General features: G+C 40.1%; 1 protein-coding gene across 20 annotated transcripts in view; it reads right to left on the minus strand.

Annotated features, from left to right (window-relative positions):
• SMARCA2 (SWI/SNF related, matrix associated, actin dependent regulator of chromatin, subfamily a, member 2) overlaps positions 1-25,806 on the minus strand; it is a 176,926-nt gene extending 151,120 nt beyond the window's left edge. For 3 of the 20 annotated variants that reach the window (XM_065549370.1, XM_065549367.1, XM_065549365.1), the window contains exons 1-4: positions 25,628-25,788; positions 15,054-15,153; positions 12,460-12,720; positions 5,921-6,050 (exon numbers count right to left, since the gene is read on the minus strand). In XM_065549370.1, coding sequence (XP_065405442.1) covers positions 5,921-6,050; positions 12,460-12,684 — 355 coding nt within the window. In that variant the 5' untranslated portion in view covers positions 12,685-12,720; positions 15,054-15,153; positions 25,628-25,788. Of the gene's footprint in view, positions 1-5,920; positions 6,051-12,459; positions 12,721-15,053; positions 15,154-20,175; positions 20,355-23,708; positions 24,122-24,303; positions 24,396-25,627 lie in introns of those variants that run through there. The other 17 variants (XM_065549376.1, XM_065549375.1, XM_005296769.5 and 14 more) reach the window with 14 other exon arrangements.
• Positions 25,807-27,144: the final 1,338 nt, after the last annotated feature.

The raw sequence follows: 27,144 nt of genomic DNA on the forward strand, positions 1-27,144 counted from the left end.
TAGGATTGGGATGACTTAATTTTGATTCTTTACATAGCTCTGCTTAGCAGTTTAACAATCTACAGCAAAATCCAGTACATCTAATGCTAATATTAATACTGTCTGCTTACATTAACATACTGTGATGAATGTTGTTGCTAATGCAGTCTAAATTCAGTTAAATGTAGCTGTTTATATAATTTCATTTAATTTGAAGCAAGAGAAATGCATTTTCCCTGTTATATTAATAAGTTAAATAGAACAAAAACAAAGCTACTGAGATTAAACAGAAGCATCATGTAATCACAATAAGTTCAAACCTTCAAGAGCAAATCAGTCATTTGAAATACTAAGGAAACAAACTTAACTTTTGATAATAGGAGAGGAAGGGGGAACTGTGGGGGAAAGAGATACCAATTCAAAAGTCTTTTTTTCCCACCAAATTAATGTCAGATTTTTGTAAAATCATCCTGTCGCAGTATGACTGCATTAAAAATGTGACAGTCTGTCTCAGCTAGTAAGAGATTCTTTCTGCATGACTAGCATTCCACTAAATCTAAGGAAAAACAGAATCTAAATAATGAAGCTGCATAACTTATTTTTGTAATTATCTTTAGTTTTAAAACCCCCAGAAGAGCAAATGACTTTGAGACAGTGGATAGACATTTATCAGCAGGATGGCAAAGTAGTTGCAGATTTAGCTTTTCAGAATGATTTTGATTTGCTCATCAAAAATACACAAAAAAGGCAGTTTTCCTTGTTTCCTATTGCAAGAAATGTTCCTCCCATGATACTGTACCAAGCTGCCTTGAAAATAATCTTGCTGGCCAATAAATACTCAGGACTTCATTTCAAGACCGTGCATGCAATTACATGCTTGCATTAGGCATATAATTGCCACAACCGCACATGCAAGCAACCTGTTATGTTTCTAACTGTCCTCCTGCATCTGTCTATACCTAATTTATTTACACAATTCTACCAATTGCATACTATAATTCAGTGCAGAATTATATATCCATTTTTGAAATTCAGACCTTCTCTCCATCCCCCATTGTCATATTTTCTGAAAGGCTTTTCAGGTAACAAAATACAGGGGATTTTTTTAAAAAGTGTATTACTTGAAATTTGGACATTTAAACTAGTCTAGTTTGAAATAAGTGGTCTGTGTGAGATTTGATTGTAAACTCCTTGGGGTAAGGACCACATCTTATGTGTTTGTCACTGTTGACACTCAACAAATACAGTAATTGTCAGAGAAGGGAAACACTGGATAAAATCTATTTATTTTCCACTTTCAAAAACTAAAACATATGGTATATGCCTATGTCTGAACACTTACTCTCTTACACTCCCAGTTTGTGGTTATAGATTTTAAGGCCAAAAGGGACCACTATGATCATTTTAGTTGGACCACATGCATAGCACAGACCAAAAACCTCATCTTATAATTTCTGCAACCCCATGACTTCTGTTTGGGTTACTGAATATTTTTGAGTGACATCCAAGTCTTAATTTAAAGACTAATTAATGGAGAATACATCAGATCCCTGCACAAGGTCTTCCAATGGCTAATTACCCTCACTGTTAAAAAAAAATTGTGCCTTATTCATAGTATACACACAAACTGAAATTTCCACTGATGATAGAAATTTACAGTTAAGGAAAGAAATGCTGCTTAAGAACTTAGTTTTGATTTAAGGATATTTACTTTGTATATTTTGACTTGTAATATTGACACATTATATCTTAATGGTGATAAAGCTTTTACTTTTTGAATGTCATGTGCCATTACATAACTAAGCCCCCAATAACTTCCCAAAATTGTAAAAAAAGATAAAAAATTGAAAAGCTTACCAATAAACATTGATATGTCAATTATTTTAAAAAATGAATCCTATCAATCCTATTTACAGTATGAATTTGTTTACTTTTAGCGTTCAACTACTGAATCTCATTATGCCTTTTTCTGGTAAATTAAAGAGCCATAGACTAGAAGAAATCTCTTCCCCAGGTAAGTACTTGTAGACTATGATCAAGTCACCTCTTAGCCTTCTCATAGATAATGTAGTTTAAGTTTTTTCCCTCAAGTATAAAGACATGTTTTTTCAGCCTTCAGGTCATTCTTGCAGTTCTTTTCTAAACCTTTTCCAATTTCTCAACATCCTTTTTGAAGTGCTGACTTCAGAACTGAACAGTATTGGTCACACCAATGTTGCATACAAAGGTATACCTCCTCCTTTATCTTCCCTGCTTATATATCCAAGGATTGCTTTTGCCCTATACTTAGCTACAGCAGGGCTCAATTTCAACTGGGTGCTCACCATAACCAATCACTTTATTCCAGGATACAGCTCCCCCACCCTCCAATACCCCCCCCATCTTGTATCCCCCTACATTGACCTGCTTTGTTCCTTGATTTAGACAGCCAAGTGCAAGGTCACATGTTGTTCAAATAAGCTCACCTTACCAAGCAATTCAGATCAGCCTGTATCAGTAACCTTTTCCCATCATTATTTATCATTCCACTATTTTCAAAATTTACTAGCAATAATATTTTCTTCCAGATCATTGATGAAGATAGTGAATAGCATTGGGCTGAGAACAGATCACTGGGAGCCCCCACTAGAAACAACCCATTAGAGGACAACTACCCATAAGAACAGTCCTACTGGGTCCGATCAATGCTCAATCTAGCAGAGTATCCTGTCTTCCAACAGTAGCCAATGCCAGGTGCTTCAGAGGGAATGAACAGAACAGGCAATCATTGTGTGATCCATCTAGTCATCCACTCCCAGCTTCTCAGAATCAGAGGCTAGGGACATCCAGAGCATAGGGATGCATTTACAATTAATTTTTATGAGCTAGCAATTAGTCCGTTTTTATTTTTATTTTGTGTAGATTTTTTTTTTAAATCAATGTCATGTGGAACTAAGCCAAACTTTTGATCTCATCAAAACATCACGTTTGCTCGACAGCACCTATTTTCCATAAAACCATGTTGACTGGCATTAATTATGCTACAAACCTTTACTTCTTTACTGACTATACCACATCAGCCTTTCCATGGTTTTGCCTGGGATCAGTGTCGGGCTAACCTGCCTACAGTTATCTGGGTTCATTTTGTTTGCCCTCTTCTAAATATCAGCACGACATTAGCTTTTTTTCCAGTCCCTGAACTTCCCTAGCCTTCCAAGATTTGTTAGAAGTCAACATTAATGGTTCGGATAGCTTCTCTGCCGATTTTTAATGCTCTTGGGTGCAAGTTATCTGGTCAAGCAGTTTCATGCACACCTCAAATGCCCACTAACTTCAATGGGCATTTTGAGAAAAACAATACATCAGGTCACATGATGTATGGAGTAAGTGGCCTGCAGTATTTCAGGGACCAAAGCTAGAAAATTATGAAAAAGTGGACACACTTGCTTCAGAACCCTTAAAATGTCCTCAGAGGAAAGTACAATGAATATGGACAATCTTCAGATCACTTTAACCACTCCAGTATTAGGACCAAGTACACCTCTACCCCAATATAACACGACCCGATATAACACAGGTTTGCATATAGCACGGTAACCCCGGGGCTCCGGCTGCTGCGGGGAGCCCCGGGCCTTATAAATCACCGCTGGAGCCCTGCCACCGCTACCCCGATAGAACGGGGTTTCACCTCTAACGCGGTAGCAATTTTTCGCTCCTGAGGACCGTGTTATATCTGGGTAGAAGTGTATAGAAATGTAAGACTGGAAGGGACCTCAAGAAGTCATCAAGTCCAGCCCCTGGGCTGAGGCAGGACTAAGTAAAACTAGATCATCCTTGACAGGTCCAACCTGTTCTTAAAAACCTCCAATGATGGGGATTCCACAACAAACACTTACACATGTTTTAACAGTTCCTGTTGACTTCAATGCTACTTGTGCTTAAACAAATGTCTACATGGTTTTCAGGATTAGATCTCTATTTGGGAGGCTACTAAACTAATTCTAACTTAACCAGCTACTTACAACACAACTTCTGGATAAAATGCTATTAGCTAATACATATATTCTTACTACCTACTTAAGTTCAAAGCCTGCAGCCAAATGGTCAATGAAAAAAAAGAGATCCTTCCCCCGCTACTTGTCAGCTTCCAAAAATCTTACTGTGTCACCCATCTGGAATCCTTTCCCCACATGTATATGAGGCACATTCTACCACCACAATCTTCTTTTTGTGGAGGTGAAGAGAGAGAAAATGCAAGCAAAGAACATTAAAGAAGTTCATAGTAACAGATTTAAAGAGGATTTCTGAAATAAAAATGGAGTGAACCTCTTAAACTGCCGAGACTAGAAATCCAGCATTCTGTTTCCCCTGTGACATACTCCAAAAAGAGCAGAAGATTCAGTCTGACTTAGCTGCTAGTAATGCGGTCATCTGTTGTAGAGCAAGCATGGTCCTGAACTCAGGCTCTAACAAGTGGATGAAAGAGGAAAATGACTTTCAGCTATTTAGATGCAAAATATTTGCAGTTTAACCATGTTATGTTTAGATCTAGCAGCTTTGATTTTAGAAGCAACTTTTCTATTCATTTTAAGGGGCAAGCTTCTTTACAAGCCAACAATGTGACAGCATGCACCCTTGGGGAAAATTTTTCTCTCAGATATGCATTCTTGGGTTCCACTGAGATCAGTGGAAACTGTGCATCTGAGGCAGAATCTGGCCCATTCTATTTTGTTTTATGGTAGTTACTCACTCAAGGGTAAAACTGGGAGACAAGTGTTGTCCAGTGGACAAGGCATTGGACTAGCATGCAACAGACTAGAGTTCTATTCTCAACTCCCCCAAAGTCACATAGCAGATCCTCAGCCAAATCACTTCCGTTTGTTTGTCTTGTCCATTTGGTCTATAAGCACTTCAGCACAGGGACCATCTCTTATGTTTGTACACTGACTAGCAGAATGGGGCCCCAATCCTGATCTTGAGGTGCTATTGTAATACAAGTAGTTGTATGACACATTATTAAGCAGCTACGGTCCTAACAGGTGTTGTCAACTAAATCACTGCATACAGCTGCTTATATAATACATCCCCCTTTAACATGTAAGCAGAGTCTCCTTTCTCTGCTACAAGTTGATGGAGGAGCTGGCAGGGTTGAGGGAAGCCACCACAAAAGCCTCTAAAATCAAATGTTGGTGATACCAGGCCAAACGCTAACAAAAGGGCAAAATGCCCCCCCCCCCCCCGCAAGCAATTTCATGAGCACTGCAAAAAAAATAAAATATCAATAGGATATGCACCCACTTTCTAATCAAGTACAATTCACGGGGTATTTAGGTAGGACCACTGCCACGTTAGAAGGGAGAGGCGGATGTACAAAACACACCAACAATGTTTTCTGATTCTTGGCTCTTTTCCCAGCACAATTCATGATGCACTGCTTCTGCAGGACTTGGGTGAAGCTAACTTCCATCCTGCATGCCCGTTGTTGGACACAGGTTTTCTGGCAACTGCCTATAACCAGCTCTTGCCAGAATTTGGCTTCATCTGGTAGATATTAAACGTTGTTCCATCTCTCTCTCAGATATTATACAGCACCTGTTACCCAAGCATCTTAGAATCTACCAATCTCCATGAGGTAGGAAAGTAATACTATACTACTTTACAGAGGGGAGCTGAGGCACAGAGCTTTAGGGACAGGCTTAAGGTCACACAGGAAGCTGTGGCAGAGCAGGGAATTTAACCCAAGTCTGCCAAATTCCAGGGCTGTATCCTAACCACTAGACCACAGTAGGTATCTTAGGTGAACATTCAAAGGAGCAAGAATTTTAAGTAGTTTTCGAAAGGTCACAATTCATCATGTGAAAACTGGCAAAAAGAAAACTGGGAAACCTATGACAAAGGAGTTGTAGCTCTGAATGTCTTCTACGGAGCTGAAAAACACATCACATGAATAACATGTATCAACCTTGGCTATGCTGATCCATTGGACTCTGTGGTGGGCCCATTCCAGGGTGAGGCGGTCTCATATTTGCACTCTTCATGGAGCTACAATGCATGTCTTCAACCATTCCTTTTTCATGCAAGCCATCAATGGACTGCAAAATTAAAAAGAGATTTATACAAAGATATTGCTTTATGAACTTTCAAACTAGTAAGAGAAGTTAAAAGCTTATACAAATATATAAAAGTAGACTAAAATGAGTAAAAACCTCTACATCTTCTTACTGCAAAAGGGTACAGTGGGACTCTTCCCTTCGCTCCCGTCTATTCTAGAGTTAGACCTCTTGAGACCACAACTCTGGGATGTTGGTCTTTGAAAGACCCCTCCCTTCCTCTTTCCCCTTTCAAGTATTCATTGAGACATCTGGGCAATTCCAAGTACTACAAAGTGAAGGCAAGTAGTACTTGGTACATCCAATCAGAGTTGATCTGGGTGGCCCTCATTTATAAAGCTGTGAAACAAAGGCCACTTATGGACAGTAAACTCTGCAGCTCAGGATGGAATAAGACTTGTTATTTTAACCCACTCTCTTCCTTTTAGTCACTGCTGTAATGGAATATCCCAAATGCCGTTTCTCTTTGAACATGAAGATTCCACTGCAGGAGGCAACCTCTTCTTGGCCACATTCAAATGCTGGCGCCCTCAAGAATCAGTCACTCACCCTTCACAACACTTCTCACCTGTATTTGGAGGGTGAGCATGGCCAGGGTTCTGGCCCCATCCCAAACTGGCCAAGGCAGGGAAGTCAACTAAGGGTCAGAGAGATAATGCTGAGGGAGAGACTGGAATGGGGGATAGAAGAGAAACATCCCTCTTTTTTTTTTATGCTCCATGTCATGGAAGAAAGGCCAAATCAGAGATAAGGGGCTTAGGAACAAATCAGACACTTGAAAGCAGGAAATCTGACAGGTCACCACTCGAGAAGATATATTCCAGTCATTAACTGCATGTGCAGGGCTTGGGGTGAGCAAAGAAAAGGTTGTCACCTTGCTCTGTTCCCCACCTCCCGCCCCCCAGAAGAAGAGAGAGGCTCTCTTTCCTCATGGGGCTGAACTCCTGCAATTCTTGTAGGAGCCACCCTGGACACAGCACTTGCCATTGGCAATTTTAAACTCTCAAAATGCATATGGATTTGTGGGTAATTTTTTTTTTTTTTTTTTTAGGAAATTTGAGGAAAATTAGCCTTAGGGAAAACAGACTACTGAAAAAGAATGTAGGGGAAAAAGTGCAGTAAGTTATAAAGAGAGAAAAGGAAGGAAAAAGACAGTGTAAGCATTTCTTCATAGAAAATCTGCTTTATACACAATGTGTTTAATAGAGCTGGCCAAAATAGTAATATTTTCCACACAAAAAATGCAAAGGAAATTAAGCCACTTTCATTTCACTTAAATTTTCACAAAATTAACCCTCACCTGAAAATGGGATTTTAGAAAAAATGACAAAAAGGAAGGGGAGAAGGAAAAATAATTTTTTTTTCATTTTGAATCAAATCTCTTTATTTAGAATGAGGCAAATATCTCTTGCAAAAAAATTAGTAGTTAAAGCTATTTTTCATTAAAAAGCTTGGGAACAAATTCAACTAATCTCTAAGTCTAAAAATGAGTTTTGGCTGTTTCTAGCAGAAGAAGTTAAAAAACACAAAGCCCCTCTCCATTCTGAAGCAGCCCCTTCCCATGCTATGGGGCACCCTCTTCTGGTTTTGGAAAATTCACCAACATTGAAGAGGACACAGTTCTAGTTGCAGGTAGTCCACATGTTGCATACAGTTGCTACATTGACACGTGTAGAGTTGGGGCCAAATTCATTTCTGGTGCAACTACATTAGAGTCAGAGTCACACTGTGGTTGAATTTGAGCCACAGAGTTTTTAACCTAAAGAATCAAAGCTCTAGTCCCAGCTTTTCAGGTGGACACAGGGTGATTTATACTGGAAATTGGTCTCCTCTGCAACACTTGGGTCCATTATAGCATATGCTCTGGCATGAGTAGAGTGATTTCACTGTAATATACTAACAGGCTGCAGCAAGGAAGGTTCCGTGACAGTTGGTAGGTCAGTTAAGAAGAGACAGCAGAACCAAGAGCCCTTTGAACAGGTTCCCTCCCCACTCCCTAATTAAAAAAAAAAAGTACTAAAACACAGAAAGAGAGGATTGGTACCAGGGGAGAAACAAATGTATAACCAGAACGCTTCTACATCAATTACGGAGTGAGGGATTCACTTGTGGAACTGCAAAGCAACTTCACAGTTAAAAGGATGCTTTCGGGGGCAAAGTGACCCAAAGAAATTTTTGGAGGGGGGAGGGGGGATAAAAGAGAAGCTTTTGTAAAACCTACAGCCAATACAAATATTTCCACAACTTTTAAACACGGTGGGGAGAGGAGAGTCTATAAATGACAGAGGGTTTGACAGTGAGGGTTTGACAAATGACTAGTGTAAGCAACCCAAGCATTATGAAAGTGAAATGTACTAGAAACTGATTACCAACACAGGTGAATCTGATTGATCTATTTTTTTAATTGTCCAAGCTATGAGACGTTAAGATTAAAACAGCATGAACAGCATGGTGTTCCTAACTTAAATGAGAAATTTGTGCTTTTAAGTATAGTTTTCAACCTGACAGCCTCTATTTATAGAACAACCCCTAAGAAAAAGTCCTAGAAAATGTAACAGGAGCAGAACCCAATAGGGGTCTACAAAAATTAAGTCAAGTTACATATCTTTTCTATAGAATCACTGTATAGTTACATAGCAGGAATATAACCAACTCCATATAATAATTAAAAAAATCTTACAGAAAGGATCTCTAACCCTACCTCACTCCTACTGGTCCCATACCCATTACATTACATTATATAAAGACTTTTTTCCATAAAGAATTTGTTGGGGAGAAGAGTATATCCTATAATAATATAATGGTGCTACTCTGCGTTTTGGGGGACGGAGATAATATTTCACTTAAGTACTAATTATCATAGGAAATAATGAGCATTAGAGTTTAAGGTTTTTATTAAATGATCCTTTTTAAACACAGTTATTTTCCATTGTTCTATATAAATAAGCATTTGTGGGGACAAGCTGTATGTCATAAATTGTGTTTTTGGAAAATTGGGAAGGCCTCAATTACATGCAGGGCCACATGACATTCTCATTTACAGAATTCATATTTTAGGCAGTGGCTAAGCTTATGAAATATATCTTTTAACTACACTGCCTTTATTGTATGTTTAAGTAACCACATTAATTCACAAGTTGCACTGCCTCACAATTACTTAAAGATCAAATCTCCTTAGTTTACAAATGAAGGGGAAAAAAAATTATGACAGACTTGCAGCCTCAGCCTGGGATCTGAGAGTCAAGCTGGGTTGTTTCGATTTATACACTGTCACTAGTGAATAAAATTTCTGCAGGCCAAATGTTGTTCAGTTATATATGTGCCATCAATGTAATTGCACTGGAATAATTGAGGGCATAACTGGAGGACAAGGGAGATGTGCACGTAGCCCTGGCAACTGGGTCTTTGCCAACAATTTTGTTGATCGTACGTGAGCCAAAGGAGAATCCATTTCACTCTTCCAGAGGTCTGATTCTTCAAGGTTGACAGTAATAAGTTGTTTTTTCTCCACTGTTCCAAAAAAGTTAGTTTATTGTATTAGTTTTAACTATAAGTATTATATGTATATTATTGATTTATAGAAAGAATAATACATTTTCTTGTAGGCAGGATTTCCGTTGTTGGAATGCATAACTGTTATTTTTCACATCAGCATTGTTGTTAAATATACGAACTGTAGGAGTTATGCTTTTTTAACACCAACTGATAAATATTAACATGTGCTTTATTATGTTCTTTTTAGTTTTGTATAAGGATTCTATTATTCACTGCAAGTTAATGACGTGTCCAAATGGCAAGTGCATTATTATATTTCATGTGTATAAGTATTTTTTAAAAAAACTCCACATATGGATGGGCCAGGCACACATTCTCCAGCAGCACACTTCTATGGCACTTTTTCTCACAAGTAACATATTGTTGCGTTTGATCATAACTGAAGAGTCATGTTAGCTTACACAATACCAACCACTACTGACTGGTATCACAAATTGGTGACATGATGCTGAATTAGCTGGCACAATGCTGAATATGATATTCTTTTGGAAGTTGCTTCCACAGTGCCTAAGGAGCCCAAATCCCACTGGCTTGCAATGAGACTCAGGATATGTAAACAAATCGAGAACTGTATACGGGCTAGCAGACTACCCAAGCTAGCTCAAATCTAGCCAGCATGAGTAACAATAACAGTGAACACAGTGCAAGCTTCAGAACAGGTTAGTGAGCCAACTATGTAGCCAGGAGACATGCCAGGCTTACACTACCCATGCTGAAGCCTGTGCAGTATTATCTGTACTGCTATTGTTACCAAAGCTAGCAGGATTTAAGCTAGCTCAGATAGGACAATCTTTGCTGCTTAGACATCTGCTACAGCTCCCAAGTGCCTAAGTCACTTTTGAAAAATGAGACTTAGATGCTTCTGAAAGTTTTACCCCTGGTCTATGCCAATCAGTCACCATTGTGCCAGCTATCTAGATTCTCCACAATCATGATCAAACACAATAAAATTTTCTAGCAAAGACAAGCCTAAAGATGCCCGGGACAGCAGATCTGCTACTGTGGTCCACAAGAGAAAAAACAGCAGAGACTCCTTCCTCTCCTGTGAAGTTCCTGAGCTCTATAGAAGAGGAAAGCATGGAGTTTGTGTGGTAAATGCTCTTTCAGCATTTTAAAAAGTCACTACTAGGTGACCAGGAAGGGGTGGGGGCAAATTTAGAAGCTAGAGACACATTGTGAACCAAAAAATACTATGTAAATGGAATCTGTAGCTGCTCCTCTGCTGAACTGCTGATGCTTTCCCTCTTTTGCGTGCCTCAGGACCTCTCAGGAGACAAGCAGCAGTCAGAGATGGGGGGAGGCTAGGCAAGCAGCCCAGGAGCCCTTTGGAGTTCAGCAGCGCACTGACAGCAAGGGGCACTATATTGACACTACAGTCACTGACACTACAGACAAAAGATTGTAAGCAGTGTTTGTGGAAAAAAAACAGATTAGAGCTCAGCTAATTTAATGCTTCAAGTTTTATGTTCATAAAATTTAAGCATTGAACTGACTAAGCCATACATCAGTTTGCCTCTTCAAACATGAAGATTTCAGAAGTTTTTACAATCAAGGACACTCCAGCAAACAGTGACCTGCCATGCTCTTAAACTCCACAGGGCCCTGGCCCCAGGCTTCTCTCCCCCACAGGTGGGGTTTGTTTTATGAATGTTTTAATGACAGTTTTTCATGCCAAAGATTTTAGCCAAAGTCGTGTCCTTGTTGATAACTTTAAATGGCATCTTCACCGACAATCCAGTCAGCATGAAAGCTGATAATTTCGCTTCAAAATGTTTTTCCTTCATAACTATCACATGCACAATCATGAGCAGCCAAACATGGAAACTGGGGCAGCTGAAGGAGAATTTAAAAAAAAATTAAAAGTTTACTTTAAAGTAACTTTTTAAGTTGTAATTTGAAAACTGTTCTATCTACCCCTAATTTGGAGCACAATTCTAATTCCCCTTAGAAACAGTCACCAAAGTAAGTCATACTTAAAACACTTTACAGGAGCAAGACATAGGGTGTCTATATGGGAAACTAAGCCTGGCAGGTGAAGCTTTATTGCAACCTTAATGCCATAATAATTTTGCTGCTTAATTAGAGGTTGGAACACATGGGAGAAAGTTTCAGGAAGAAATCCCAGACACAAATATTTTCAGACAGCAATGATTGAGCAAGGTATTTAAGCACATGTATAACTGTAAGCACACACATAACTATAAGCTCATAAGCCCCACTGAGGTCAGACTAGTCACCTGCTTTAAGTTACACATACATTCAAGTGTTTTAATGAGCTGGAGCTTATGTAAGTTAACTTGGAAATAAAAATTTTCATCAGTGTGGAAGTTCTTTAAGCATAAGCCTTTAAGAGGCATGAATTCCATTTTCATGAAGTGTCCTTCTGCAATAATAAAACAAAAAGGGAGAAAAATCCATTAAAATGCACTATGGAAGCAGAACATTTCCAAATGGACTTTTAAAAAAAGAGCCTGCCCTAAGATGTAATGTGTGGTATAATTAGAAAGATTGCCAGGCTGGCCTTATGATGCTCCATATTTATTCTCTAGTGAGGACTCTACCATGTCAAAATGTGTGCAATTTACATGTCAGGTGACGACTTGTTTAACTGCCAGCAACTGCAGGCTTGAACTGATGTCTGGAAAAAAAAAAAAAAACAGTCTGCACAATCTGAATTGTGCATCATCTCCAGTAATAAATATGGAATTTAGTTGGTAGTTTCACTGGTGAGCCATAAAATAGAACACAGGGCTGCAGGGGAGGACAATATAAAAGTATGCTTTTACCAGTAGATATAACTCTGAGAAACATAGTGCTCACTTGCAGATACAATTACCTTGTGCATTTGGTGCATGCCTTCCTGTGGATAATCACTGGGCCCCATACTGGGCATTGAATGTGGAACACTAGGGGGTCCAGGACTCGGTCCCATCATGCTGTGTACTGAACCTGGAGAGGGTCCTGGTCCTGGGCTAGGTCCTAGAATTGGTCCAGGTGATGGGCCTGGCCCCGGGGAAGGGCCGGGATGAGGCATTGCGCCAGGATCTGTTGGCGTGGACATCTATTTTCCGTCTCTTTTCCGATCAACAGAGCAGCTCTAATTTCAAAAAGAAACAAAACAGTATTTCTTACATAACATGAGGGTTAGTGGAGTATAGTCAGTAAGAAACTATGCTTGATAAAACAATTTTTTTGACTAGCATCACACACACAGGTGACTTGTCATCAGCAGAAAATGCTTCAATGATCCTTAGTGTGATGCATCAATTTGCCCATCCTTCAAAAAGGTCATTGGAAGACTAGAGAAATGAGACCGTTCAGGCAAGTTCTGGATATATTTATAAATCATCCACAGAAGCAGATGGATAAAAATGAGCAATTTTTTAAATTAAAAATTGGATTTTATTTATTTAAATTAAATACATGTTTATTAAAATGAACCGATTTAGAATGTAATTTAAATTGACAATTACAATAATTTAAATACAAAAATATTAAGCAGTTCATGTTTGCTGCCAACATTTTAAAAAAGCAAAACTACTGAACTGGTCAAAGTCACTGGCTAAGCACCCAAAGCCAGAGTTTGTTGAAGTGCTAAACCAGCTTCTGACAGCAGTAGCCTCTTCTGCAGGTGCAAAGAGAATATTTTCTTCAGTTTATTCAACTAGTTCAGTTCAATGACTAGTTCCTTCAAAGTTAAGAAACCAGTTGGGAGTTGAAAAATTAAGAGAACTTGTTTTCTCCTTCCGGTCTATAAATAAAACTGAGTATGAAAGGATGAGATCTACTAGTTCTAAAATTTTCAAGGGCAGAGTGACCAGAAACAATCAGTTTAATTCACAAACTACACATAAGTTTTGTTTAATAAATCAGTTAATTTTAAATGCAAAACATATTTTCATAAACTTTTCTTCTTATGCATCCAGCACATTTAAGGTACTTTATGTAATGAAAAAAATGTGCATTTTAAATTATTTGGATGGAAATTCAAATTTAAAGCTTGACACAAAATGATGAACTTTTTATTTACAGTGATTTACTAGATACTGCATCATTCACTATTTTCTAACAAATATAAAAATTGTAAAAATAATGTTAAGCAACATAATTGCTCAACTAAATGTGTGTAGATATAGATTTATCCTCCTGATTAGCAGAAAAAAGCACTAAATTCAGTGTAAAGGTCATACTTAGTTGTAAATCAACATGTTCGAATGGTTATCAAACAATAAGAATCAACCTTTCTTTAGGAAAATAACTGAAAAGTACAAATGCAAAACACGATTAAAACCGATAAATTAAATCAGTGTTTCCTGCTTGCTGATTTTAAAATCAGTGACTTAAATCATTCCACCCTGCACAGAACAGCATATTTGATAGGCTACAGAAAACAACACCTGGAGAATATGACTGTAAGTAACTTAACTCATTAACACCAAATTATATCCCATGGAGTTAGAGAGAAGATTGTTAAAGGCACGAAGGACACTTAGGGCTAGTCTATACTAGAATTACTACATCTCTCCCAGCGGCATAGTAACTCCACCTCCCCAAGCAGCGGTAGCTATGTTGGTGGGAGAACTTTTCCCACCAAAATAGCACCAGCCACACTGATGCTTAGGTCGGTGTAACTTACATCACTGGCAGCGGGGAAGAGGGGTGATGGGGGAGGGGGGTATTCGCACCTCTGAGCAACATAGTTCTACTGAAGTAAGCGCTAGTGTGTACAAGCCCTTAGGCATCTAACTCACATCTATGAGTTTTGAAAATCTCTCCCTATGTGCCTCAGAGGTGACTGGAGTGAAGTTCTTACTTATAAAAATAATAATGCAAAAAAAGTAAGCATTTTATTAATATAAAATCTTTACATTAGACAGAATTAAAAAAAACACAAGATATTAATTTAGAACTTTTATTACCTTGGTGTGCAATAGTGATATCAAGTGAAATACACAAAGGACAAACTGCTCTGGAGCGAACAGAGAGTTGTAATTCACTTGAGGGGTTCTGCTGATGTCAGAAACTATGAGAATGCAGCTCATGTGACTTATAAAATGACAAGAGCCCAGAGAATGAATTAGAGGCCCTCAAACTCCCTGGAGAGCCAACTATTTTATTTATTTCTGTGTACTTAACAAAACAAATGGAAGCAGGATACAAGCTGGGATCATTCTTCATCTCTCTCACACTTAAGAGTTTTGTCAGTGACTAACATTTAGAACTTTTAGTTCACCAGTGTCAATGAAAGACTCTTGTAATGCAAGAGAACATGGATGTCCTCTAAGTCAATGAAAGGAAATGATTACGTCATTCGCTGTCATGGTTTGCCAAGAAATAATAATAATAATAATTAACTTATCTAAGACTACAACAAAAAACTATTACTTATTTCTAAATCAGGTGCTTTAAAAATAATAATTCTAGTTTTACCGTATGGCATCAAAATATAGTAGAGTTAACAGAGTTCTGCAGGAAGAGTGGACGTCTCAGGGGACTGATAATGAGACACAGAAACGTTCATCTCCCAGATCTAGAGCCAAAGACATGCAAATTAAGCCGTAACACAACCACATTATCCTCTTGTGGCTGTTCAGTGACGTATATGAAATAAATCATCTCTACCCAGTTATTAGAGGACAGGTGTAAACCATCATCATAATTTGTCTACTGGTTCTGCTAGTTGGTTGCCAAGGACTGAATGGACATAAAAAAGAAAACTACCCTACAGTCATTCCACTAGGTTAGACAGGAGGCCCGTAGGCAAAGCAGGATGGGGAAGGTTACACTGCTGGCTGTTCCCTACTGCTTCTGTTCTGTGCATATGGAATTTGAAGTTTACGGTATTTACAATCTTGCTACTTTCAACAAGCTGTGTGTTCACAAAACCAAATATTTCAAATAAGAAAAAGGTCTACTACATTGAGAGCATTCCCTGATTTCTCCCCATTACCTAGGTGTTGTCAGGAGTCAAAAAAGTTTTCACAAGCTTTTATTTATAAACTCTCTACTATTATGTTTTATTATTTATTTCTCTACTTTGATTCAAAGCAACAAATTGGAACAAGTGCTGTTGAACTCACTTAAAATAAACTATCTTGGGAGCCCACTCCTTGCAGAGTGAGACATAGTGATACCTCTGAAGCTTTACTCTTCAAAACAAAAGATAACAACAGAACACCACAGGGCCTAATTAGTCCCCCTGCAATCCCATGGCATCCCCACAAAAGGAATCATGTTTTTAAATGATCACAACTGTATACAGCTTCTTAGAGGCCTGCAATAAGACTGTTCTTGGAATCAAAGACATTTCCACACAGCAAAAAGAGTTTTTAAGGGATATTCACCATGCTGAAATGTACAGCAACATTACAAGGACCCTTTTATAGTTGTCTCTCTATATCATGGAAGTCAAACACATTTTAACAAGGTAAAACCTAGCAGCACCACCACCATTAAGGCTGCATTTAACAGAAACTATGCAATCAATATGAAAGTACAATAACTATTTTCATTGCACAGCATCCTGAAATCCAATATCTCATGCATTACTTGTACCTAAACCTGTCCATTAGAAGAGCTATCGAACACTCCCTTTATATGCACATTTATTTCAAACTTAATTTTGAGTTTTCATAAAAATTAACTGGCCTCAGTTACAGCTTCATGTAAACTGCAAGATAATTTATATGTATATTAGAAAGTTCATGTATGCGAACTTGGAAGATTCAACATTCATTTCTAATGAGGTACCAACTGCCTAAGCTGTAAAAACAATCACTACTGGGGTGAATCCTGCATGCCTTACTCCAGATCAAGCCCTTTAGTTTTATTTCTGTTAAGAGGGATAAACTCACCCAATCTTGTAGGATAACATTGTGGAATCTTCTTAAACCGATTTATATTCAGAGATTTTATTTTACAAAGAACACAATTCTTCTATACCAAGCAGTAAATTATAAGAGCTAACTTCTTGGAGGAATATAAAAAAATTCAATGACTATGGCTATGAGCCACCAGCAAGTTCTGCCTGAGGGTCCACAGGATTGAATAGAGGTGGGGATCCAAACTACTTTCTCTGACAGAAGTGGTCTGCAAAAGAAAAACCAGTGTGCCACTCTATAAACCAGAGGAGTTTACACACTATTCTACCAAATGAGGATCCGTTGATAAGGCAGAACTGTTAAAAAGATTATGGCTTAATAGGTTTGAAGAATATGTGGGGTATATGTTTACTGGGATCAAAGAGACTTAGGTGGCCAACTTTTGAATTTCAAGGGGAGTTGAGTACATAACTACTTTAAACTCCTCTGAAAAATCTCAGCCTCAATTCAAATGCAAAATTTCACCAAGAGATACCAACTGCAATGTTGGCAGAGTGTGGGTCAAATTCTGTCCAGATTACACCAGCATATCTCTGGCTAGCATTTGGCCCTGTGTATTTAGATAAGTAAACAAAAGAACACTATCATAGTCAGTCCTGGTCGATTAGTTTGGACTGGGAATTTACTTTGTTACAGATATGAGAAGAGCATTTCCAATAGTGGTTTAAGGATTATATTAAAAAAACAACACATTTCTCCTGACCCATATAGTCAGGACTAAATGCCCAATCTTGCAGTCCTCACAAGACTTCATTGAAGCCAAAATATTACTGTGGCTTCAAAGAAAGTTTGCATCTGTTTTTTAACTGAATCCTGAATTACATTCTAGAACCCCTTTACATCAAAGGGAAAGTTCCCGAGCCAATGGCTCATCAGGTGGAGATGGTTACGGCACTTCAGTTTCATAGCCAACAGTACACCAGCAAGTGATGTGGCCAGCATCACATCCAACTGCCTTTGACTACCCTAATGGATCAAGTACCTATTTTGCAGCTATGTGAACTGGAAGTGGCCTTTCAGTGTGAGACTGAGTGAGACACAAACCCACAATCTTCAGGATTGAAGTCAAGCACCTTAACCACGCAGCCACCACACCTTGGTACCTTTATATCAGGGTCCTCAAATTCCTACCAGGAAGAGCATTAAACTGCATGGACTGCAGACACAGGAAGGGCTCTGCTGGGTCCATATGTGTGTGGGAGAGAGAGTCCCCCTTGTGTATGGAAGAGGATAGAAAGGCATGTGGTATCTCTGTGTGTGTGGACTGAGAGAGAAAGCAATCTGGCTTTCTTTCCCACACTTATATGGGCCCAGGGGATCCTTTTCTGTGTCTGCAGTCTATGTTGGGGGAGCAGTTGATGACTGGGCTCACCCTGGGGATGCATGCTATCCTCCCTCCTGATCTTACATTATCTGGATCTCCCACACCGTAGGCCAGATCCAGGAAGGAGTTCATGTCAGTGTGGCTCCAGTTAAGTTACATGGGGACGGGAGATGAGGGAAAGTCCATGGAATCCAGAACTAAGGCCAAATGCCTCCTGGGGATCTCCCAGTTTTGTGGCCAGATCCTACAGCCTTTTCTGGACCAGTCATTGTTGAGTGGGGTGCAGAATGTTCATATTCTGTAGAATTTGAATGAGTTATCAGAGCCAGATAAATACCTTGACCACAAAATGTTTGACCCTACTGCTTTGTGTGTCCCCAGAAGATTTCACTGAGGTGCTTGTAAGAGGGTGGCTGGAAAGCCTAGGGCAGGAGTAATCAATTATTTTTTGTCAGGTCCAGATTTCTTGGTCAAGGTATAGTCAAGGTACAGAGAAAATAATAATAATGATAATAAGTAAATAAAAAGATTTCAGGATCTGTTCAAAATTGTTTGGCAGTCTGGATTTGACCTGTACTCTGCCTACTGACTACCCCTGGCCTGATTACAGGACACCTAGGTTGAGTCAGGTGATCCCAATGCAAAAGGCAGCAGGAAGCCACGGGGTGGCTGGCCATTCCTGCAGTGAGGGAACTGCAGAGTGAAGCTGCAGGGAAAGAGGGTCTTCCTGCAGTGGTCCCTGAGGAAAAGACAGTTCCTTAGGAAGAAGGGGCTGTGCCCAGCTTAAGCCTGGGTGGAAGATTTTGTGTGTGAACTTTGTTAATTTAATAAAACATCCAGGCTTTAAGAAGGGCTGTGACTGAAAGAGAGATTGTGGAGTTTGTTGCAGGAGAAGGGGAAAACAAGGGCAGGGCACAGCAGAGGCACCTCTAGCCATGATGGGGCATGCGGTCATCCCTGTTACAAGTGCTCTTGGTTGCTAAATACTACTAAATACTACTAAACAATACATAAAGAACAATGCAGCAGTTTTACTGGCATTTGGGTGCCCACTAGTTTGATTTTTAAACACCAATAGCAGCTGAGCACACTACAGAATACATACAGCACCACATTAAGTTAAATAGTCTACACCAAATGTCACAAATAGCTCTCACCCCCTAGTGCCCTAACCAAGCATAAACCTGGAGTTACTCATATTAAGCAAGTGGTTGACCAACACAGAGGTGTTTCATTATGCTCTGAAGGTCAAAATCTGGTGGACCAAAGAAAAAAATCCTTAGCCAGGAATGCCTCTACTTCCAAATCCCCAACATGTCTGTCAGCTGATCTCATTTGGAATGATGGCCTTTGAGGTAGCCAGATCTAAACCATTTAGGGCTTTATCTATCAGAAACAAGACTGAATTGCTCCAGAAGCAGAGTGGAAGCTACTACAGTTCAAAGAATGGAGGTGTAGTATGCTTACACTCTAAGGGCTTGTAAGGTGTAATCTACAATCCACTCTAAGGGCTTGTCTACACATGAAAATTATACTGGGATAAGGTAGGGTATGAATTTAAACCACTAGTTGTTATACTGGTGTATGTTATAACTCCCAGGTAGACACACACTTATTCTTGAACAAGAAAGCCTTTTTCCAGTTTAGCTCATGTGGCTTTCTAAGCAGTTTAAGCTAAACCAGAAAAAGCCACTCAGACCAGAATAAGTGTCCACCTAGGGAGTTATAATGTCCTGGGCAGACAAGCCCAAAGGCGACATGCTTCTACATTCTACCCTAGATGACACTCTGAGGTGGCCTTTAAGGTTAAGCATAGATACTGAACAAAGTAGTATTACCACCTAGAGTTAACAGATGCATGGATACTTGTTGCTGTTCCACATCAGGGAAAGGTTGCAACATCTTGGCTAGATCCAAACAAAATAAGCAGAGCAAGCCACCGCTATTACCTGGGTAGAACATTTGGGCACCCCAAAGGACCCTGAAACTGCAGACCGCTTTTTCATGGGACAGATATACTCTAGCAACAGACGGAGCAATCACACATATTTTCAATTCCTCTAGTTGTTGCCCCTCAACCTTGATCTTTTCCAGACCAAGTCAACCTAGATTGGGTCTTAGCCAGATAACGCAAAGCAAGGAAACTGCAGCATGAGGATCTCATGGAAAGGCAATGCACAGCTGAGTGTCAGCAACAAGCTGACAGCACTGCAGCCCAGAGTGCCTCACAATGTTATGATGTTACAATATTCTGATATTATCTATTGGGAAATAATGACCATTCAACCCATCTCCAGACTGAAGTCATGGCCAGCAGGTGTTTTTAAAAGATACAACAGAAAATCACCTGTTCACGCTCTCTGTATGTGTGTATATATATCTCCTCAATATATGTTCCATTCTATATGCATCCGAAGAAGTGGGCTGTAGCCCACGAAAGCTTATGCTCTAATAAATTTGTTAGTCTCTAAGGTGCCACAAGTACTCCTGTTCTTTTTGCGGATAGAGACTAACACGGCTGCTACTCTGAAACAGAAAATCAGGATACTTTGTTACTGAAAGCAGAAAACAGGGGTGCTTTCTGTGTCAATATGGAAAATAAGAATTACGTTACTAACTTTTCATAACATTTGCTTAATTTTTGTAAATAAAAAAGTCACATTGTATAACTGAAACCAAAAAATTCTGAAAGTTGAAATCAGAAAGTACTGAAGGGAAATAATTATATAATAAAATGAATGAACCACATTTACAAATAATTCCAATGTATTATGCATCTGTTAAATTCTTACAAAATACCACAGCATTAGACAACATCTATTAGAACACTAACATTGTTGTTTAATCACAAGTGAGCAATATTGTGAAAAAAGGGTACACAGAACATTAGAAACCAGTAAAGGTGAAGGACCAGATCATCAACTCATGTAAACAAATGTACTTCCATTTATATCAATGGTACTAGACACATTTACACCAGCTGAGGATCTGGCTTCACATATTTAAGGAATTCATGACAAAGATCACTTTTGGAAGGCAACTTGCAGTAGTACAAACTAGAGGAGTTAGAAATAAGTCCACTGAACTGCTTATCCTGGTAATAACTAAGATCAAGTCCTCTCCCCAACAAGTCTGCATGTGAAGTGAGTAGCACTCTTCAGTGCTACACATGTGGATTTTACTCTGCTTAGGGGGACTGAAGACTGACTCAAGGCTTTTCTGATTGGTTAGGGATTAAATTACTACACTGTGACCTTTTCTACAGGCATTAATCACAGTTATTGAATGTCCTCTTCATGTCAGATTCTGAAGAACACAAGCCCATCCATTAGGGTGCGGGAGAGGGGAAACAAATCATTGTATTATTTAGGGGCACAGATTGACCTTGTCTTCACAAGGGGAAAAAAAGGTGTGTTCTTAACCCAAGTTAGCTAACTCAAGGTAAAATCCTAGTGAAGACAAGTTTTGTAGTTTTCACGTGAATATCTAACTCACACACCTTGAGCTACCTAAATCAGGTTAAGAAAACAACTTCTTTCCTAGTGAAGACACAAGCTGTATGAGGTGATGTGTACTCCCCCAAATCTATTTCTAACATTATAGTTAGATACCCCACCCTTTGAAAATCTGGTTTTGCAATAGCCCCTACTACCCTACAAGGATAAAAAAAGAAAGAAGAAGATGGAGGCAGAAGAGAGAGACTTTTGAATGGGAAGAGGGGACTTTAAATGTGTCAGACAAAAAAAATTCCATTCACATCCCCAATTTCATTGTCATCTCATGTTTGTAAACTACCCAACGTGTGTGTTAAAATGAGGACTTGCTCCTTCAATGTTCCATTCTCTATTTTATCTTACTAATGTGTCATAAACTTCTGCCTGCCACCATTTTCATGACAAGTGATCTTTATGTCACAGTCCTGTGTTTCTTACTTCAGTGGGGGAATCAATCAGAAAGAAGAAATTGCGCTGAGATGGGTGGAGGTCTAGGAGGCTTTCTTTACATGCAATCATAATCAATAGCAGCAAAGAATACACAAAGAAGTGTTTTAATAATTTGTGGAAGGCGTTCTCATTTGCTCCCTAGTGATATTATTAATCAGGACCATAATGTGAGAAGGAGTCCAGACATATTTTTTTTAAAGTTATTACTGTGCACCTTCTGATCTTAACTTCAAACAAAAACTGAAAATAAGATATTTGCAGATGTTAATTTTAGTTACACTTCTGTCAAGAATATATTAAATAGAATTCCAACATTCACAATATAAAAGTGCTAGCTGGGTCACTTTTTTCTTGTCAATCTCAAGCTTAGGTATTGGTCAAAGCACTTTTCAGACTTGACGAGAAATGCTCACAGACCACTTTAGAAATGAATAAAAGAAAAAGATCTAAGACTGCTTTGAACACATTCTTGTGGTGCATATTTTCTATGAAACACCATAGTAATGCCAGTCCTGAAGCTGAGACATAACTCATAAGAGAGATACTGTATTTAACAAAGCATTACCTTCACCTCTGTCAAGTCCACATGTGTTACACGATATGACTAACTTTGAATTTATTTAAAAATGCTCATTACTGGTATGATCTTTTTCCCTCATACTGCTGATGTGTTACATATGGGCATAAAACCAGTCTCTAATCCTGTCCTTTTGGTACATCATTTTTTTTCTTTGATTAACAAAAGGACTCAAAGAAAAAAAAGTCAATGAGAATAATAGGGCAATTAGGTTCCCAAAGAGAAAGTGTGCCTTGATTTGCATAACAATACACTAACTCACACAGCAAAAGCTGCCCCACCTCCTAACATGTAATTGGTATATACTACTAAAGGAATGGAATTCTGGCTTAATATTCATTGTCCTACTCCAGACCTCCGGGGTTAGTGGCTGGAACTAAAGGATACTAAAGTAAAGGATTTTTTGATTTATTTTTTTTTAATGCAAAGAGAAGAACAATGCTGTACATGATATACCTGGAATATGCCTTTTTAAGAAAAAAAAATAACCTCCGTATTTAGTTTGCTATAATTTTCAAACCTTTGTATCTAACTCTTTATGCAAATTACTAACCAGTTATCTAAAATCTTAATCAAAATAATTATAAGAGAATGGAACCCTCTCAAACGTTTGCAAATTGTGATAAATAAAAATGAAGGGTAAAACTGCAAGCACAAAGGAAAAGCAGCTCAAATACACTCTATATAACCACTAAGATTTAATCAAAATAAGCATTTAATAATATAGTGGCATTGATTTTTTTCAACCTAGTTATTTATTGTAGTAAAAACCTAATTCACCAACATCTCTTTGCTGTTCTTTAGTATTTGTTGTTACACTATCATTCTGTTTGGAAAAACAAAAAACAACAATATTATAAATTTCCTCTCCTGTTAGCAAAGTAAAAGCTTTCAAGAGTTAATCTAACGTGGAGCGTGGGGGGAGAAGCACCAAGCATTATACACACATACAAACTTCTGATTAAAAATATGAAAAGGAATCCAAACTGAACTGTCCCCAACCATAGAGCTTGAGATAGTTGGAGAACAGAAGTTTTCTCACCCGGGTTTTCTTCATTAAATCGTAAGCTTTTGCCTTTAAAACCCCACAGTGAATCTTCCGGGAGTTTTGCATAGGCCTCAAGTTTCTATCTAGCAACACACCCTGGTGCTTCAAGCCACACACACAGAAAAGACACTGGCACTAGCAAGCACATTTAGTAGAGCCATATTTTCCCTCCTCCCTTTCTGGAAAGTTTTAGACCCGATCGACGAGACCTAAAAATCCATTTTGCAGGAGCCAGCCCCATTTCCTTCTTTTACTTTACAGAGCAATGGCTGCAGTCAGAGCTTTCCCCTGCTGGGTTAAGAGACCTTTACCTTAATGAAGTGGCACCAAACAACAGATCTAGGCACGCACAAGGGGGTTTAGAAGCCAGATGCACGGACTGAGAGCATGTTTCATGGCAAAGCTAGGCCTGTCTCTCCCCTTCTTCCCTCCGTCATCATGTCATGCTGATCAAACATGTCTGTGTGTGTGAGAGCGAGCGAGAGTCTGTATTTGGCGGCTGTGACTTCCTGATTCTCTGCTGCTGATCACACACACAGGGAAAAAAAAAATCCCCAACCACCACTAAACCTCGCCTCTTCCTCTCTCCAAGCAGACACAGAGAAGCTAGCTCAAAGCTGCCCTCCTTCTTCTCCTCCAGACTCACTCAAATGCACAGCGACCAGCAACAAACTGCAACATTTGCTGCAAGCCCCCATCTTCTCCTCCCCTTCACTTAATCATCAACAGAAAACTTTTTTTTTTGGTAACCAAAAAAAAAATTCCCCCTCCCATGGTGTGGCGATGAGGCTCCCGTCTCCCTACACAATACAAATCTACGCGAACATGAATGTGTATACACAACCAAGCCCCCCCCACACACACAACACCCCCCAAAAATTACTGACAGATTTTTTCTGTGCATACCGGAAATAAAATGCTTTTTGCTTTGAAGGTGATTATAAAAATTGGAAGCGCATGTTATTCCACTCTCTGCTTCCTAGGCTGCTGCAAAAGGGGGGGGCTGCAGGAGAAGGGGGGAGAGAGAAGCTATTTTAGGAAGTGAATCGCGACACCTTTCAGCAGAAGAGGAGAGACGGACTAAAGCGTTGATGTTTTGTTTTTAATTGCATAGAGACCCTGTGACTAAACTGTAAGGCAACAGGACCTGCAGCCCCGGCTCGTGAAGTCCCGGCCCCCACCTTCTTTTTCTCTCTTCTACCCGCCCTCCCGGGTGCGTGTGGGGGTAATGTTTGTGACAGTCAGACAGGGAGATTATCCGGATCATGGCCTCCTTGGCTTTGCTGGTTAACGCTGCTACTCTAACAAGCACCCCCCCCCCCGCCCCATACCTCCCATCTTTTTCCTCCTCCACCCCCCCCTCAGCCACGTCTATTTAAATATTTGCATTAGACGAAAAGGACCCCCCAGGCAACAAAGCCCCTGCAAAACACCTACAAACAGCAACGCTTGCCCTCCCCTTCCGCAGGGCAGGACACAGTGAACTTCAACATGCACCACTCAGCAGCAGCCAGGCTGCTGCCGCCCTCGCCACATGCACCAAATCTAACCCTCCGGCCGCTGCCGGATCGGGGGGAGGGGGTGTAATCTCCCTACCCCCACCCCCTCTTTATAGCCACCAAAACATAGCCAGAGCAGTCAATGGGGAGTGGAAGAGGCGACCAGCCTAGCCTACCGGCCCCATCGCAGCCACTGAGCTGCTCCTGGAGGGGCTGTTGCTTCTTGGGATCTATTTCTGTCTCTGCTGCTGCTTGCCCGGAGCCTTTTTAAACGCTCGCTTCAGCAGCACCCCCAAAGGTTGTGAGAGCAGCTGATTACTGTTATTTATTGCTGGCTCGGTTCGCCAGTCGCCTCCTCTAAAATGCACAGATTGCAAGCAACGTCCCCTGTCCCCTCCTCTGCCAGGCTCCCTCTCGGTGCAGCTGACTCCGAAGTCAGGAGCCGGGCTTAGGGAAGGTTTTAATTATTATTTCCCAATTATTTTGATCCAAAACTTTCTTCTCTCCTCTGGGGAAAGGGGGGGGGGTCATGACTGGTCTCTGGGGCCAGTAGCGATGATATTTTTTTAAACGAGGGAGGGAAGGTGGCTAGGTGCGTGCGTATCATCAAATAATAACACATTCTTTCCCAAGGAGCCTGACTAATGGTGCAGGTTCAGAGTGCGTTGGCAGGAGGCGGCGGGGGTGCAGGGGAGAAATGGGGTCAGAGAGGAGTTATAAGTTATATTTACCTTGCTCCAGAAGCGTGGCGTGCGGGAGGTCTCCCCTCTCCCTCTCTGAGTCACCCAGAGTACAGCACCAGAGAGAGAGGGACTAGATTATGAATATGACTTCATTGATGACAGCCATTCCCTCCTCTTCCTAAACTCCTGCCCCTGACTCCTCCCCCTGCTTCCCCCAGCCCTGCACCACCGCTCAGGAAGCGGCGCTGCTACTGGCTCCGCTCGGAGCGAGCTCCCGCCTCGCCTGCAGAAAGGCCCATCGCATTGGTGGCTGGGGCCTGTCACTCAGCCTGCTGCCAGAGGAGGAGGAGGAGATGTACAAGAATGTGGGGAGAGAGAGAAAGTGATGCGTGTGTGTGTCTATAAATGTGCATGCTACAGTCCCCCTCTGTTTGTGCATGTCTCAATGGGGGTGCAGGGGCAGGCTGAGTTTCTTGCACCCTTCCCTTTCGCTTGTTCTGTTGGCATGTGTTTGGGTTGGGTTGGCGCAGAAAAGACTGACGGGCCCCAGTGTGAGAGACAGGGACTGTGTAGTAGCAATCGTGATGATAGTAGTTTGGGGGTAGGTGAAGAAGGTGCTGGAATTTAACTGTGCCTGTGCCTGCCAGTGCACGCCTGCAGAGAGCGAGGGGGAGGTGAGGGTTGGGAGGAGAGATCTGAAGGCTATTTGTAGTACCTGGTGTGTGTTTGTTTGTTTTGTTTGTTTTTAAAGGGCACCGCCAGGCATTGTCATGCATGCTGAAACTTTTTATTCCCTTCCTAATCTGTGATCATAGACCCTCCTTTTGTGAAAAGAGGAAGGCTGCAGAGAACATTCCAGCTAAATCTGTCTGTCAATCAGTTGGGCTTTCAACTTCCAAATGCTTGTTAATGAAGATGTAGCACCAGCCGTGATATACTATTCTTTACTAAATATTCCTTCAAATGACCAGGGGGTTGTTTTGTCATTGGTCTGGAAAAAGCTATTAAACTATTCATCAGATGTAATCTGCATGTAAAAAGGCTGCAACTGTACTAGGAGGGAAGTTGGGGGTGGATCTGGTTTTTAGAGATAGGAAGAGTAAATTGTGTAGTTCTGCAAAAAGAACAGGAGTACTTGTGGCACCTTAGAGACTAACAAATTTATTAGAGCATAAGCTTTTGTGGGCTACAGCCCACTTCTTCGGATGCATTGTGTAGTTCTGTTAACTCCCCTCTCTCTACCTGCCTTTCACTCTTAAAACTTGCAATACTTGCTCACTTACATGCTGGTGAGATAACTTAATTATGTAAGTGTTGTTTCCCCTTCCCCACACTTACCTGGTTCGCAGTCTAATGCAAACCTACAGATCTATCACAATATTTCTAGAGAAAATAGCTGTTTTTATGCAGTGTTAATAGTGAATACATTAAAAGATTGTTTATTTATTTGTTAAATTGTCGGGCCTATTATTGTAAACCCTGACTAATGTGGATGCTTGACTTAAAATTAAAGCTGATCCTATTTGATTATATTAAAAGTATGATTTATTCCTTATTTTGTAATG

The sequence above is a fragment of the Chrysemys picta genome, chromosome 6, assembly GCF_011386835.1.
Source record: "Chrysemys picta bellii isolate R12L10 chromosome 6, ASM1138683v2, whole genome shotgun sequence".
NCBI lineage: Eukaryota > Metazoa > Chordata > Testudines > Emydidae > Chrysemys > Chrysemys picta.